The sequence below is a fragment of the Sinocyclocheilus rhinocerous genome, unplaced genomic scaffold (genome assembly GCF_001515625.1).
Source record: "Sinocyclocheilus rhinocerous isolate Xijiao unplaced genomic scaffold, SAMN03320098_v1.1 scaffold12, whole genome shotgun sequence".
NCBI lineage: Eukaryota > Metazoa > Chordata > Actinopteri > Cypriniformes > Cyprinidae > Sinocyclocheilus > Sinocyclocheilus rhinocerous.
Window position 1 is genome coordinate 605568 of NW_015626394.1, and position 18372 is coordinate 623939.

The 18372-nt window shown below is 38.3% G+C and overlaps 1 protein-coding gene across 1 annotated transcript in view; it reads right to left on the reverse strand.

The window, feature by feature from the left end:
- Positions 1-4848: 4848 nt before the first annotated feature.
- LOC107714412 (protein disulfide-isomerase A5-like) overlaps positions 4849-18372 on the reverse strand; it is a 61570-nt gene continuing 48046 nt past the window's right edge. The window contains exons 14-16 of the mRNA XM_016520248.1: positions 15736-15806; positions 6359-6493; positions 4849-5420 (exon numbers count right to left, since the gene is read on the reverse strand). Of these exons, the coding sequence (XP_016375734.1) occupies positions 5340-5420; positions 6359-6493; positions 15736-15806 (287 nt within the window). The 3' untranslated portion in view covers positions 4849-5339. The remainder of the gene's footprint in view (positions 5421-6358; positions 6494-15735; positions 15807-18372) is intronic.

The window sequence follows — 18372 nt, forward strand, 5'->3', positions numbered from 1 at the left end:
TCACATCACAAATGTTGATGTTTAGATGACTCAGACACACCATCAAAAAAAAAAAAAAAATTGAATTGATCATGCAGTCATGGGGGCATCTTATCCTGTAATATTTCATGTTATGTGACTGCCACATACATATCATATGCACATCTCAGTTTTTCAGCCTCTGCTTTGAGTTTAAACATCCTTGTTTTTTAAAGCTCATTAAGCACAAAATCAGACTTTTTTGTAGTTTTTTCTGTCAAACCCATGATCTTTGATGTGAATCGTTCAAATTCATAATTCACTCTTCTGGATTCAATGTCTTTACAAGGATGAAACCGAGAGCTCTTCAGCTTAAAGTGACCTCCTGGAAACATCCACTTCACAGCATGCAGTGTGAGCCATGCATTGAAGATTGATTCTCTCTACATGGACAGCGTGATGAATAGCTGGCAGTCTAAAGCTGTATTTAGTGCAGGAGTGTCAGGGTGACAAGTGAAGATGTTGTCATTCATATTGACAGGATGTGGAGTGGTAGAGTAGGCTGAAAATACTGCAGCAACATATGGAAGAGTAAAAGATTAACCTGATGCGGTAGTAATATCAATTTTATGGATAATTAAAAACAACAGCAGAATTATTATGGATTTCGAGCAATGCTAAACTCACAGCCTTATGTGTCTTTTTTCATAAAACCCAATTAAAGCGCAAAAATGTCATTTTCTTATTCTGCTGCTGTTGCTGCTGAGAAAATATAGCCTATGCTTTTTATTTTTATTTATTTATTTATTTGTTTACTTTTACTGCCACATCTGTGAAACAAGGGGAGAATGAGTTTGTATGGATTTCTTGGCAAGTGGTGCACATCATTTTGATTATTGCTTTCAGAGCGAGGGTAAGGACAATCTTTATTGCTCCAGTAAAGATAATGGGGGTGTATTTATGCCATTGACTTCTGTTACTGAGAGATTTGTCCCAGTGACTCGTATTATTGAATATTTGCATGGGCTATTCATTTTCTCGCCACAAGCTGAAAGGACTGTTACTGATAATTTCAATAATGTGAAACAATATGTCTTACAACAGGGAAATGTGAAGACAATTTGCACTGTCGAATATTAACAAAATAATATATCAGGCTTTAGATTCACAGTCATAAAAATTGAATTATGGGTAGGATATGAATGTACATCTATCGATGAACAGCTCTGGGACTTTTCATTCTATCATTCCACTTGTTTGTAATTTGCCGTCCAAACATTGTGTCTGTGTTAGTAATGGCGATTTTTCAGCAACTCTCTCCGCAGGTTTCATAGTTACGCCAGTAGGTGCCGACAAGTGACTGTGTTTATGAGTGAGTCATTCATTGAATCGATTCGTTTAATCATTCAATGTTATTTATGAGTGAGCTTTGAATCATTCACTCAACCGATTCTTTCAAACACGATTCTTTTAGGAAGCAAATATCGGGAAATACGCGCGAGACGAGACGTAACGTGAGCGGTCGATTCGCTGGATCTTCGTTTGGATTTTCGTTGGCGGAGCGAACATTAACAAAGTAGTCGCAATATTATTGTAAGTAAAATGTAAATTAATCTGTATTATGAAGAAAACAAACAACAACAGTTAACTTACTTTGCTCGAATGGAACCAAGCAATTCTGAATAATAATTGCTTGGTTCCACACATTCATTTGTTTCTTGAATCTGGCGTGATCTGCCACTGTTAATCCAAGACGGCCTCAGTAACACATGTATAGTTATCATAATAAATTAAATGTAATATAATAATACTAATTTAATGATTAAAATTGCGTAATCAATGCATTGTATTTTTATTATCAGTTTATTCAGGTTTTCAGGTGGATTTTGAACTGGTTCTTCTCTTCCTGAATGCCAGCGTTGTTGCTATGTGCTTATGTTTGACAGATAGAAATTATTATGCATTCAGTATGGACTGGCAAACAATTTCCTGGTGATAAAGAAAGGTGTTTGAAAGGGCCATGTCTGGATTATGACAGCTGGCCATATCCTGGATTTTTAAGGTCAGTGAGATGGGATACACTTTATTAACTTATGGCATCACCAAATTATACAGAGAAAGTATATGTACTCTGTATGCTTTACACAGCATAATGTGTATTTATCTTCTATTTCTTAACTTCCATTCATGCTGGCATGTTCTTGTCCTCCTTTCACCCCTGGTTCTGACATGTAGGGGTGCATCCAGGCAAATGTAGTTGCCTGCTCCCTCAGTAAGCTTCCTCCATGTAATTTTGATGGAGCCATCCTTCTCTCCAAACCATTAAACAGTCACATATTGCACTTGACAACATGCATTTCACCAGCAGGTGTTTCTCCATGGGCAGCCATTTAAATGTCCAACAGTGACTCATCCCTTGAGTTTCTAATCTGGAAAACAGCTCATGCCTCTTACAAGGGTTCTTGTGCAGTTTGATGGCAAAGGGCTCGGCTCGTTTGAGGTCATGACAGAATTAGTCCAGGAAGACTTTCGCAAACAAAAACACCTGACAGAAAAGTTTGATAAGAAATTACTCAGGAACAGCACAGCAGTACTTGTTTTCTCAGTTTCATCAGGCAATTTATGTTGTAGTACTCTGTTGTAACCACCATGACAGCATAGGTGCTAAGTGACAGCAGGGGAAGACTAATTTTCTCCTTCATTTCAAAAGTAGTGACATATCTTCCCATATTTACCATGATCGTCTCTACAAAAAGACAAACAAAAAGGAACAACTCCAAAATAACAGGCTTGTGGTCAGATGTGGTCACTCTTGGCTTCATTAAACTGACAAATTGGCCATTTTCATATAGTATGATAAAAGCTGTTATCTATTAAGCATGTGTGATTGTATTGTTATCCTAATTTCAGGGAAGTAAAAAAAAAAAGTTTACATCAAGTATGTGTGGCTTTATTGCAGACACTAGCTTTCAAACAGAAAACAAATGAGGTGTCTGCCAGGTAGACAAAGTCAGCAAACTAGCCTGCATTTGGCCTTTGGTGTTTGAGAACAACAGCAAAAGTTCACAAATGTTTCTTACAAATAGTGCATTTTTATTTTCTTTGTGCTCGTCTGTGCAAAACATGGAAAAAAATTGGTATGGTGCCAAAGCGTTGCAACGTGGCTATTAATATTTTCTGGTTATTTTTTTAGCATGTTGTTGTGCGGTTGCCTACTAGCACAAGTCAAAAGAGCCTACCTAAGTCTCAATTATAAGATATTATAAGATCTCTATGATAAAATATTCTGATATATCTTCAATTTAGGTCTATTTTTTTTACCATCACCCTGGGAAAAAATATAGTGAAACACTCCATTACAACCCTGTTTGTATTTCATCTTGAAAAATAAAAAAAATCTAAAATTTTTGCACTTTAAAAGTAGTATTCATTACCAAATAAGAAGTAATGTTCACAATGTTATTTGAATAATTTTGACAATGGTTCTTGGAAATGTATGCCTTTTATTTTGCATTGTGTTCATCAATGCAGCAAAACTGTACATATGGCTGGGCACAAAAAAATAAAGGCGACAGTGACTTCTTGGCATTGTGGTAGCTCCCACATACCTTTGGGATAAGACAAAGCAGACCTTTCAACAAGAGAATAACTGAAAGGAACCAGATGAAGACCCCTGACCATCCGAATATTGATATAAATGCCAATGCACAAACGAACCATGTCTTGACAGCGGTTGCACGTAGTGAGACAAACCTGTGCAAGCATTCACCCACATTATTGAACATGTTCTGGCAAGCTATCTGTACTCTTCCCCTCAACACGACCTTTTTACGTCCAGCTACATGATACAAATTCAGCATGTGTTCCCGCTTTAACCTTACAGACAGTATTTTGAACTTGAAAGCTATTATCTTGCATATAATTGACATCTATGCATCAGCGTTCCTTGGCTCATGTTTTATTCAGTACTTCTTGCCACACATTTGGTAAGGAAATGTAAACTAAATTCCTGCTCAATTATTATTTTTTTCGTGTTCCATCTCCCAAAGACACATGTAAACAATTCATAATTTGGCGACGTGAATAGAGAACACCCAACTGGATTGCAAATTACGATGAGCGATAGTGCTCTTCAATTGTGTTTCACTATCCCTGAGAACCTTATTCATAATGAAACGAACCAACCCTCTGAATTATACAACAAAAGTTCAGCTACAAGACCATTAAATATGTATACTGCCTAGAGCAGGGAGTTTTCCACACACATAATAGTGGAGTCGCCACAGAGATACTGGTAAGGGTTGTGGTATCAAGATAAGTGTGCTAACATTTGGCAGAGAGTTTAAACCAGTGAGACATGTTAAATGAGCATCACTCAACATGCCTTAAAGCAAACCATCTCGCTCCCGCATAAATGAAAACATTATCTGTGGTTCCCATCATCACCTACTGTACCATTCCCATGCTTAGAAGAGGAAATGTCAATTTCAATGAAATTTTCAAATGTCAATTATAGATCTAGAATAGCAATGTGAATCAGAAACCACATAACCAGACTAGACTTTTAAACCAGACAAGACTTTTAAAATAAGCAGAAACATTCATTTACAATGGAATGTAAAGGGCCCAGAAATTTTCATGGATTAAACTTTCAGAATTAATTCGGAAACAATGTTTCAATCTACATTTTTTTTCCTTTTCTTTTTTGGCATTTCCAGTTTTGTTACGTCATTTTATTCTGTCACAACTGACAATAAAACATAAGGAGAAAAACTACTTGCTTGAATACAAGTTCTTGTATTTGCTCTTGTATTTTGGCCGTAGTAGTGTATTTCTTGAAAATAGTAAAATATTTGGATGACAGTTATTCAAACATTTAAGGCCACAAAGTTCAGCTACAACAACTTTCTCCATCTTTTTTTACTCCCAAATCCATTATGTCATACAGCATTTTTTTCCTTTTTTTTTTTACAAAAATATTTGCAGATACGATTGTACACATTATTACTCCTCACTGGAATGGGAGTCACGGCAATGTATCCTGGTGATAATTGGTTTTCCCTATTAAACACCAGCCACCCATCAAACGTATGGGACCCTTGAGAGTGAAGGCCCAGTGTTGCATAGATTTCAGGTGTTGATTTCAGTAAATGAAGTCACAGTATTTGGAAAAAAATGTCACAAAATGACAAACAAAACAAAAAAGTCTGAAGTGGTCTGATGGTTGTACATTGGTATTACAAACATAAGGGCACAGCTGTATAAAAAAATAGCCTTTTTAGCTGAGGTTTCAAGTCTGTGGCATCAGTGCTGGGATGTCCCTGCCCAAGTCACAGTGCAATGATAGACTCCTCCCATTTATAGGAACCACACCCACACTATTAGAGCTCCTCTTTCCGCTTGCCCACTTTCTCTTGGTCTCGGCCCCTGAGATTTCTCATGAAACCAGTGAAGCCAGCTTCCTGTAGGGGGTAGACAGTGTACACAGTGAGAAATGAAAAACTGTTTACCTCATAATATAAACAAACATTCACGACGGTGGCCCCAAAAAGCATTTGGACACTTGCATATAAATGCATGAAATACATGTCAAATGTATGAATGTCATTGTATTAGATTAACCAAGACAAAATAAAGCAGGTGGCATTTGCAAATAAATTATGCTAGACCTTTTCTGTCTCTGCTGTTTTTTTATACTTGTCCTAGGTGTACTGTAGTTCATCACATTAAATATGGGCATGTTCCAATAAAGCTGCAGTCACATTAGATATGCATGTGAAATTACTTCGGATTCAGGATATGATACAACAGGATGATGTAAGTCAGTTGTTCTCAATCTTTTTAGCTCGAAGACCTCCCACTGTCCAAAACAATATCTGAAGCCCCCCAAATAAAGGCTAAGATTTTTGTTTTTTCTGACGTAATTTTATAGAGTTTTAATTTAGATTAGTGTTAGATGATTTTAATACGTTTTATATATTAATAAAAATGTATTAGTTTAAATACTTTTAAGCTACCCTGCAGCCCCCTTGGAAGTTTGCTGAAGCCCCCTAGTGGGCCCTGGACCCCTGGTTGAGAACCACTTCCCTAGGGCTTCCATAAAATAAAATAAAAATGGTTAACAAAATAATTAAAAGGTTAGAATACACACACACACATCTATAATTTAGATGGAGCCTGCAGAAGTCTGCAGTTTAAACAGAATCATCTCAATCATGATCCAATCCTTACAGTATAATTTCAAACCTATAAAATATTTTGCTTGAAAAGTGTGCTTGTGCTTTCTTTTATCTAAAATTATACAACTTAGATAGAACTTTTATGTTCTGTCATATGCAATAACATTCATACATTTTTGTGTGTATCTAAATACAAATCTCTCACATGAAAGAACACTTACCCCTCTTTCCCCGTTGTATTTCTCGCTGAACTTCCCATAGTTGTAATAGTTGAATGTTGGGTAGCCCTCAACTCCCTCCTGTTTACACAACTCATGGTTTTGTCCCTTTGTGCAGTCCACTGCAGCATATGCAATCTGAAATGAAGTAATGCATAATTATTTTAACAGGAAACTGTCATAGATTAAATATCCTTACTTCAGAAGTCAGAAAGAGTTTTTTGTCATGTTTACATGCACAATGAATTTGTCTTGGTGACAGGAGCTTCCAATGCAGAAGAAAATACAGACACAGTGCAAACGTACATGATAGTGCAGACATACATAGTAAATTATACAGTAGAGATTAAATATAACACTAATATAAGAAAACCAGAAAATTAAATGCAATATAATACAGAAGTAGAAATCTAGAGAAAAAAACAATTGTTTTAATGAATGTACAGACATGTTATTTACAAGTGTACAGTTTATGTAGTTTACAAATGTACAATTTTCAGATGCTATATATAAATGTGTCAGTTATAAATGGACAATGTATAGTTATGAAAGTTTTAATTGGTGATTTTTTTTATGAAGTGTGTGGGGTCCAATGTGATTTTCTTAGCCCTTCTCCACATTCTGGAGGTGTAAAATCTTGGAGGTTGGGCAGGGGGGAATCAATTATCTTCTCAGCAGTCCTGACTGTCCGTTGTAGTTTCTTGATGTCTGATTTGGTAGCTGAACCACACCAGACAGTTATGGATTAACACAGGACGGACTCAATGACGGCTGAGTAAAACTGTTTCAGCAGCTCCTGTGGCAGGTTGAATTTCCTCAGTTTGGCGAAGGAAGTACAACCTCTGCTGGGCCTTTTTAGCAATGGAGTGTCCCACTTCAGGTCCTGAGAGATGGTGGTGCCCAGGAACCTGAATGACTCTACTGCTGCCACAGTTGCTGTTCATGATGGTGAGTGGGGGGAGTGCAGGGGGGTTTCTCCTAAAGTCCACTATCATCTCCACTGTTTTGAGTGTGTCCAGCTCCAGGTTGTTAAGACTGCACCAGACAGCCAGCTCTTTAACCTCCTGCCTGTAAGCAGATTCATCTCCATTGTGGATGAGGCAGATTATGGTAGGGTCATCTGCAAATTTCAGGAGCTTGACAGAGGAATATTTTGCAGTGCATTCGTTGTATTCAGGGAGAAGAGCAGTGGGGAGAGCACACATCCCTGAGGGGCGCCAGTGCTGATCGTGAGAGTCATGGATATGAGTTTCCCCAGCCTCACTAGCTGCTGCCTGTCTATTAGGAAGCTGGTGATCCGCTGACACATTGGGGTGGGTCAATGAAAGAGCTGGGTCAGTTTGTCTGAAAGAAGGTCAGGCATGATGGTATTGAAGGCCGATCTGAAGTCTACAAACTAGATCCTTGCATAAGTCCCAGGTCTATCAAGATGTTGCAGAATATAATGCTGTCCCATGTTCACTGCATGTTTGCTCTGTACGCAAACTGAAGAGGATCCAGAAAGGGTCCAATCTTTTAGATAGGTCAACAGCAGTCTCTCAAACGACTTCAGACGTGAGAGCGACAGGGCTGTAGTCGTTAAGTCCAGTGATTTGGGTTTTTTTATGGACCGGAATAGTGGAGCGTTTGAAGCAGGAGGGGACTACACACAGCTCCAGTGATCTGTTGAAGATCTGTGTAAAGACGGGGGTCAGTTGGTCAGCGCAGACCTTTAAACAGGCAGATGAAACACCGTCTGGGCCTGAAGCCTTCTTAGTCTTCTATTTTCTGAAGACCCGGTTCACGTCCTATACACAGACCTTAACGTTCCTCAGACCAGTCCATACTGATGCAGAGTCGTTGGCTGAACAGGTTTTTCAGCTTTTCGGAGTAGTTTGATCTCCTTTGTTAGTCTGTTTCTGGCCTGGTTATACAAGATTTTATCCCCACTGCTGTAAGCGTCTTCTTTGGCATGACGAAGCTGTTTGAGTTTCCCAGTAAACCATGGTTTATCATTATTGAATGATAGGAATGTCCTGGTAGGAATGCACATATCCTCACAGAAACTGATATATGAAGTTACAGTATCTGTGAGCTTGTCCAGATCAGTGGCTGCAGCTTCAAAAACACTCCAATCAGTGCAGTCGATGCAGGCTTGTAAATCCCGCTCTGCTTTATTAGTCCATCTTTTAACAGTCCTTAATACAGGTTTAGCTGATTTCAGTTTCTGCCTGTAGGTCGGTATTAGATGAACCAAACAGTGATCAGAGAGCTCCAAAGCTGCTCATGGGACAGAGTGATATGCATCCTTTATTGCTGTGTAACAGTGATCCAAAATAGTGCTGTCTCTGGTGGGACACGTAATGTGCTGCTTGTATTTTGGCAGTTCACGGGAGAGATTGGTTTTATTAAAGTCCCCGAGAATGATTAAAACAGAGTATTTCAGTTTCTGCCTGTAGGTTGGTATGAGATGAAATAGACAGTGATCAGAGAGCCCCAAAGCTGCCCGTGGATGCATCCTTTATTGTGGTGTAACAGTGATCCAATATATTACTGTCTCTGGTGGGACATTTGGCAGTTAACGGGAAAGATTTGCTTTGTTAAAATCTCCAAGAATGATTAAAAGAGAGTCTGGGTACCTTTGCTCCATTTCAGTTATTTGTTCAGCCAGCTGTTGCAGTGCTGCGCTCACTCATGCGTCTGGAGGAACGTACACATTCGCGAGAATAATAGAGGACAACTCCCAGGTTTACAGTTTATGAAGAGTGTCTCTAAATTAGAACAGCATATCTTTTTAAGCATCGTTACATCTGAAAACCAACTTTCGTTAATGAAGAAACACAATCCACCACCTCTCGTTTTCCCTGTTTCCGCGATGGAACAGCTGGAAGCCTGGCAGATGAAACGCATTGTCCGGAATGGCTTGACTCAGCCAGGTTTCAGAGAAGCACAACGCAGCAGAGTTTGAAAAAACAAGAGCCCTTGTTGATGTGGGTGAGGAGAAGTAGTTAATCCGTTTTGTTAAGAAGGGAACGGACATTCTGTGCGCGCGTTTGAACCGCACCGCTGCACCTCTGACTAGAATGTCCAACAAAATGTCTCAATAATCAAAAACCGGAAAAATATTGTCTGGGATGTGTTGCTTAATGTTAAGGAGTTTGTCTCTGGTAAAACTTGTAGAAGAATAACTAAACGCAGAACAAACAAACAAAAACAGCAGAAGAATTGCGGAGCTCAGCACCGTGGCTGCCATTCGCAGCGCCATCTTGATAGATTATAGATTAAAGATAGATTATAGATAGATTCCTCTAAGTATGTTGTATCAAATAGTATTGCTATGGTAATGTGATATATACAAAGCTGTGGTTGTATCTATCAGGACTTTTTGGAAACAAAAGTACACTTATGTGTGTGGTGAGGAATTATGCTGTCTGATCATGGTTTCAGGTTTACGCTCCTGAGCCCCTTGGAGACCCATTGTGCCGAGCTCCTGGAAGGATTTACTTTCTCTAGAGAAAGCTGTATATCTGAAACACATTTTCAATCAAACCAATGATTGATACATATTGCATAGTGTGTGGACTGAATTGAACAATGCTTTTGAGTTTCTATTGGGCTAATTTACAGAGATGTAAAACACTGCTCAATAATCCATAAGGCTGCATGGCAGCACATTTGAATCTTCTTGATGACCATTGGCTTGTATATAAAACTTATTCTGAAATGCAAAAACAATTAAGGAGGAATGACAGCAACATATAAAAACCCCAAAGCTGACAGCCAATAGCACCTAAAATCGAACTTCTTTGCCCTTTAGAGTAGATATTTTAATGTGTGAAAACATAACTGTGAAATCTAACAGCACAGCTGCTTTGGCACTGACTGAATAGTTTCACTCACTGCACCACTACATCCTGAATTTAGTCTGCTGTTTTTCTCTAGGGTAATGAAAAATGAGTACTACATTCCTGTCAAGAAAGGCCATTCAAAGCAGCATAGGATAAAATAATACAGCAAAAACCCCAACATTAAAACAAGAGCAAAAATTTATGCTCAGGATATCTGAAGACGGCAGTTTGCGAAACACAATTGAATGAACCATAAATGTCTCTTGACAAACGGCATGAAAAAAAAAATTAATAGTCAAGGTGTATTTTAGCGGTCAACTGGTATTCAGTACATTTTATCACTGAAAAGGTGAAAACAAAAAGCCCTATTTGTATAACTCAATATTTATCTTCATGGCAACCATGTTTGAAACTATACAAATCATATCAGTTTAGCTGAATCCATCTAGTGAAATTGGCATGTAGTATTCTCACTCTTAAGACAAAAACAATTCACATGAAATGCAACGCTATGGATCTTGGTGCACCAATCAAAGATGATCCTCCAAGATTACAGGGTTTCACTGGAGATTGACGTGAATGTGGCTGTGATTATTCGGTCGTTATATTGACAGGAAAAAATGGAGAGGAAAGGGATTGTTCATTTGGTTGCCGGCCAATTCTGATATTGATGGAATACCCTCTTGGCACTTGACTGATTTTGCTATAACCTCACCAATAAGTGGATGTAAGCAACATAAGACTCATGGAAACTCTGGATTTTGTGCTTACAGAGGGTGGTTTATGAGATGGATGCGGTTAAAAAAAAAAAGTTGCTCATAAAGGCACAGAGATCCTTCTCAGACAGTAATTATCAACCTCACAGAGAAAGAGCCCAGGTCGTTGCGCACAGGAATTGAAACGGCCAGTGAGCTCATGAATATTACAGAAGATAAGTTATTTCCTTTGCATTTGGTGGTATTAAGTTAAAAGAGGTCAACAAAAGAATATCTGAACCAAGACTAGGCTTTACACCATTAGCCTTTTTCCACAATTGAAGTATGTTGTATTTAATTGGACTGCATCTGTTGGCTTTCACTACAAAAAAACAAACAACAAAAAAAAAACATTGTTTAATAGTCAAGCAGAAACAACAGGAGGCTTTATATTAAGAATTGAAGGAATGAGGTTCTAAGCCCTGTGCTGCTGGAAGGCCATTCAAGATGTTTACTAATGCACTGTACATAAAGGAAATAAGCACTAATGAGAACAGAGGATGAACAGTGGAACCAGGAGATAATTGGACTCTAAGTGGAACCAGAAACACAAACCCTTGATAGAATTAAACAAACCTTCTTGTTTAAGTGTCAGGGTAATTACAAATTCATCTGACCTTTTGCTGAACTGCACTAGAATTACTCTGATGCATCAATGAATAAAAATTAATGGGCATATCAGGGGGGAAAAAAATCTCAAAAAAGCAAAATCTGATTGTTTAGCAGCATACCCCACTCTTTGTAGTCTGAAAAGTGAACCCAATCCAAACTACATCCATAAGTGGGAAATTTTTGAGCTTTCATTGAGCTTTTCACATTTTTTGAGGACCTGCCCTGCCATTTTCTTTACTATTATTGCACCGATTTTTATTGGAATTAAGGCTAGATGACTAATTCTCTTCCACTGGAAAAGCCCTCCCACACTTCCCATCCACATTTTCCTACACATGATTTACTTAAATATGGCAGCCCTTTCTTGCACATCAAAACGCTATTCCCCTTTCAAGTTCAATTTCCATTTCTGTCTATTCCTGTTTTCTTTATCTTTGTATATATCATAAAAAGTTCATAAATAAATAAAAAAATTGGAAATGCATTTCAGTATGAGAGGTGAGACTGGAAGTGTTCTTGGAAGTCCTTGATATCATATGTAACAAATTTTCCCTCAGCCTTTCTCTATATAGTGAAGTATAGTATTCTGTAGTGAATAATGAATGAGTGAGCGGTTTCAAAATCAGGAAATGAACTAAGGAATAACTGACAATGGGCCATTGAATTATTGAAAAATAATGCACACCCCGAGGTAGTAATGCAGCCATGCATTATTTTTCAATAATTGATCGGCCCATTGTCAATCAGTTTCGCTTATACCACGGTTACCACACCCCAAGACATTGTTCAGCTTTAAACGCTTGTGTGTAAAACTAATTTCTTAATCATCTCATCTCAAGCTTATGTTGCTAAGTCATTTTAGAGCTAGCAACAGAAGTTTGAGTCACTGATATGCAGTTATGAGAGAGAGAGAGAGAGAGAGAGAGATATTAAGCTTGTGTGAAATGCCTGAGTCTGTGCGGCTCTCAACAGTGTTCAGCAGCAGCGAAATTCTAATAGAGAAATTCTAAGTTGAAATGCTCTAAAAACAGTGACATTATCACCTCACTTCTAATGTTATTTATCTTTTCAGTTGCAAACTATTTTATTGAAAAAGTCGATTGCTGGGCACCGCTGACAACAAATATCTGTGCATGTATATTTCTGTCTGTGTGTGAGTGTGTGTTTGTACAGCTATGTTTCCATCACCCTGTTTTTATGCGCATTTTGAAGCATCGCATCAAAAACGAGTGATGGGAAAACAAATTTTGAAAAAAAAGTCCCTTAATTCGCAAAAACGTTTTTATGCTCAAATCAGGTGGTTTTTGTCTTGTGTGAAAAGGAGTTCATGCGAATAATGTGAGATGGAAAAACAGTTATTGAATAAATTCTTCCATGCGCATGAAAAGTCATGTGACTTTGTGCAATGGGACTGCATTACTTGACTAACCATCTCGTTGCACAGCATTTCAAATTTTGTTATGGTCATTCTGAAATGCCTGAGCAAAGTCTGTCATCAAAGTATTTCTGTATAATTGCCTCCCAGATGACTGCGATCCCACACAGCAGGCAGCCACCTCCGAAAGCAATGATCACATTTATTGTTTCCTCTGCTCGCTCTGAGCCGCAAGTAATTTATTATATATGAAAATTATTATATTCAGTGGCTTTTCCTACTTTTCTTACTGATATTTAGCGCCAGTTTATCAGGAAGTGACAAATCTGTTCTCTTTGACTCGTTGGATGGAAATGGTGCTTTATTATGTTTTATGCAATATTCCAATTTTGCGCACAAGTTAAATTCTCAAATTTGGATGGAAACCGAGCAAGTATGTGTGTGCGTGCAGAGAGAGAGAGGAGAAAAAAAAGTGTGCTTTCCATAGATAAAAAAAGGTAATTTATTGGGGGAAAAACATGGAAAACCTTTGTTATTTTTATCCTATTGTTTGTCATAATTGTTTTCTTGGTCATTTGTGGGTTTTGGTTCATTTGCTGTTGTAGGACTTTTGAAGTAGCTGGAATCATTTGAGCAAAGTGATATGCAACTGTAATGCAGTCGCCAGATCTGGGTGTTAGCACAAAATCGAAGAAAACAAAACTGGCTCCATTTGAATCTTGGCAAAGTGAATTTCCAAATGCCGTTCATCTGAATAACGATTATGCGCAAGTCTAAACTTAAGAGCAATAGGGAAATTGAAGAGGACTGACGTTATGCCTGATGAATTATAGACATTTGCAAATAACAATTCAACATCACTGTCTTATGGCCAGTGATAAATGTCTGCTGTTAAAGAAGCCAAAGGGAATGTTTTTACAGGCCTCTGAAGATCCAAAAATAGAGACAGCTACTTTCAAAGACGTTTCGGGAGAAAGAGGAAAGATTTAGAGAATGATGAAATGTCAGTGTGTAGACGCCTGCGATGGAGTGTTACTCAGAGAGAAGTGTCTGAAGTGGAAAAAAGTGGAAACATCGGCACTCGTCAAAGTGAAAGCAATGTGTGAATTTAAAAGTTAAGCCAAGCACACTTCAAGACTTAAGCTTGTCGGTTCTTCATGTGTTAAGTCTTCACCTAGTCTGCAACAAAATGCCACACAGATCATAGCCAACTCTAAGCGCGCTGTGCATTTAAGAGGGGAATACAGCCAAAATATCATGTAAAAGGAGGAAGTGCCTCCACTTCACTATGAATGTAATTATCATGTGCACAACCCGTCTGCAAATTGGCCGGGAAGGTAGACAGAATAACTGACGTCATGAGACATATCTGAGAGCTGCATAATGATTTGTCCCGCCCTTGATGATCTCATGTTGTATGGAATAGAGTTAAGAAATGTTTTCAAAATTCTCTTTTTGTTAAAAAAACCATGGTTGATTGGTTAACATTTATTTCATGATATCTATTGCATTAACTACTTACATAACTACATAGGCTGCATTTACACGGCAAGTCTTAATGCACAGATCCGATCTTTTGACCATATCCGATTTTTTGGCCCGTCTATTTACATTCACTTTAGACACGACGGTTTAAATTAATTCCCGCCCCAAAGGATTGTCTGCGGTTATCACGTTACTATGCACATGGTATACCCTCGGGTTTTGAATGGCCGTGCTATTAAAAATATTTATATAATTCATGTCGAGTGGCCATTATTATTTGCCAGCATGGACAAAGGCTGTCATGGATGTTTTGCAGCACAAAATCTGACTGAACGGATAAATAACAGAAAATAACGTCAATTTTCATTCATTAGGCTATTTTATCTACAGCTTGTTAGAGGTAGAATTCTTTAGTGAAATAAAGTAGGGCCAAGATGATATTTATTGAAATTAATTCAAATGAACGAGAGCGAGAGAGAACGCGCGAGCGAGTGTGAAGCTTGTTGGTTTAATTGCAAAAACTGTAATCACCTCATTACTGGGAAATATAAAGTAGCTTTTAGCTGTTGTATTTATACATTTCATGGGGCAGAGGTTGAAAACCAGCTCCTGAACGTACAATTTCTTACCTATATAAAGTTTCCATCTCAATAAAATGCAAGCGCATACAGCACACCGGCATTAAAACACAGTCTTTATTGGCAAACGTGTCGCCCTCGCATTGGGAGTTCTGCGGGGAATTGGATGTGTGTGTTTAGATGTAGGTTGGATGTCCAGATATCAGATATGTATCTGATTTATAACCACATTTGGAAGTGGCTCAGATCGGATGCGAAAAAAATCGGATCTCATGCAGATTTTTGTGTTTACACAGGTGCAACAAATTACTATCAGTGTCAGATGTGAGCAAAAAAATCTGATTTTTTTGTGCCAGTTTAATGCAGCCATATAATAAATAACTAATATACTAAGACTGAATACTAAAGAAGTCTTTAAAAGGACGAAGAGGTCTTGTAGTGAGTGCTTGACTTAAACTGACAAAACATGGCTAAGGCAGCATAGTCTGCCTCACACTATAATATAGAAATCAACAGAGAAATACAACACAGATAACATGTGAGGTAGTAGATTGAAGGTCAACAGCATCAGACAGCACAGTGACTGTGAAGACCTTGAGAATGTTCTGGAGATTAAATTCTAGGATGTGTGAAGGCTGTCTGAATGAGAGAGGGAGAACTTGATTGCGCTTGACAGAACCTGGAACTCATTTGAAAGGGTTTGTTATTTAGAGTGGCTGGAAAACTCCTTAATGGTGTTGAACCTCACCTTGCGGTCCTCTTTGAACAGCTCAGCTGCTGTGGTGAAATGAGGGACGGCGTTCTTGCAGTGCGGACACCCTGGGGAAAACAGTAAGATATAAGTATTCATCGAGCTGTCTCACCTTATAATGCTGAGAACAAACGGCAAGAGGTGATATATCCCAGCATTCACAAACAGACAGAGATGAATACTAAAGCAAAAGAAAATAACACGATCGAATTCTTTACAAAAAAAAGACATTACTTACTAGACAATAACTTAAGACAAACAAATATGCACATAATCCATCACTGCCTGCATATAGCAGGTTAAACTGACACAATTCGACTTTATAGCTCGTCAAAAGTAACTTTATTATTCTCACAGACGGCCCAGCGGGAGCTTTCCTGAGGCAATATGTGTCCATCAAACTTACTAAAGAACAGGCAAGAGTTTCTACCCTCCTTAGTCATAACTCCTAAACTTTAATTTCCATCATGTTCTTATGAGGTGGTTTTGATGCCAAGGGTGTTATTCTTATAAATTATGCATGACATGAACGACTTCCATTGAATAAACAGCTGCCTAAAGCTAAAAATTTGCCAAATGGCATGGCTACACAGCCATGGCACAACCATCTCATTTACTTTGCTAGTTTAGGTTGTCACGCAATCCTGTTTGCACACATTTGTGCTACTTTACGTTTTTAATGAAAGTTATTCAAGTAAGTGAGTTCACTTTGGAAACTGGTGACTTTTAAATGGCAGTTAATGGCACGGTCATAATTTGCAGGGCAGCAAACAAAGGCCTGTTTGTGTGAGGAACAAGGGGTCTAATTTAAGACGCACGAGGGTCATTATAAATAATGTAGCATAAAGTTGTGTACCTTCCCTTTTGGCACATGTTGCCATTATACGAGGAAAAGAAAGGCTGGGCAGGCCTCCAAACCCATGCGAGGTCGATGCGAGTCTGTCTCAGTGCCCAGCTAGATACGCTAATCAAGAAGTCAAAGCGTGGGCAGAAGCTGTACTTAAAATAGCACATTTTTCATCATATGCAATTAGAAATTTGGGGTGCATTTCAATCGACTTTCTAGTTCAGTAGTTGTTGCCCTGGGAACAATTTCTAGGGAGGTCCCAGTGTCAAAAACATTCCAGTGCACTGAAACGTTCGCTGCCTAGACATTCCCAGAATGCACTGGAGGTGTACTGACTTGACACTGACATCTGACATAAGGGATGTGGCTTTTGAGAACTAAAGCCCTTGAGTCAGCTTGATAACCTCTGATAAGAACATCTTGTTTCAACTATCATTCTCGCTCCAGGGAGTTACCACTATTATCAGGGTAGCTAGGTGATATTTAAACCTTCAGTTCTGTACAAATGCGAAGATCTGCCCTATCATTAAGTAGAAAGTTGCTCCTACAACGATGAAAGCTGCCCACTATCGTGTTCATTGAATGGTGTGCCGTTCACCAGAACAAAGCAACACTGATGGAATTATTCAATAAAGCTTTGCATAGCTCGGTTTTAAATGGGCTCTATTCACACCATCATTTGTTCCATTAATCCACTGTTGTGATTAACAGTCTTGAATACCCAATACAAAAGCTATGTTTGTCATTGCCATTTGTATTACATCTAAAAAGAAGCTGTAATTAAAGGATCCAGTTAGACTGAGAGGTCAGGAGTATGACACAATATGGTCTAATGCTAAATGAATACATTGAGTTCATTGAGTACACAGTGCATTTATGTTACATTCCTCAATTATTATACAAATACAAAAAAGGGCATATTAATATGAAATTATGTTCTCAAATGTGCGCACAACCAACAGTGGTGCTGCACAGACTGAAAACAGCCCAATGACTGATTTTAGCACAAAAGAGTCAAGTCAGCTTATTTACAGGGGGAAAACATAACCAGATAATTTTGTATACCCCAAAATCAAACAAATACATAATTAAATGGATAACATAATTACATCATTCATGGCTGATATACATATTAAAATAAATAAAATAAATAGCACACAGAAAATTCCCCATCAATTTTCATTACAGCAATGCATCTGGATATATTTTAACAAGTACTGGAATTAGTAGGGCCAAGTACACTACAAAACAGAATGACCTGCACACAGTTTCTCGTTTTATTTCGTGCTGGTGCAAACTTTACTCGACAAACAACAGAGAACGTGCATCAAATTACAAGATCAGTCTCCCAGTCTAATGCTATGATCCTGAGATTTGTTTACACACAAACTCAGGCACATAGCAACACTACAATTCTTGACAACATGTCAACAAACAACATGAAGGGAGAAAAAGAAGAAAATGAGCCGAATACCAATAAGATGAGACAGTGTTAGGGGAGATGTGGGCAGCAGTTTGATGTTTTGTTTTTGGCTCCTGCTTCCCACTGTCTAGCCCTCCTCTTGCAATTTCGTTGGCTGTTGCTCATCGCTGCTCACTTGCTAGTGAAAATGCACAGACCTGACGACTGGTTGGCCAGATTTCATAACAGTTTGAAATGTAGTGTAGCAACTGCGCAAATTGGAAGAGTGTCCACACAAGTTGGCTACTATCTGGGGCTTTTTGTTGCAGATGTACAATATAAAAAATACAAGTGAAACAAGTTTCAGTCAAAAAAAAAAAAAAAA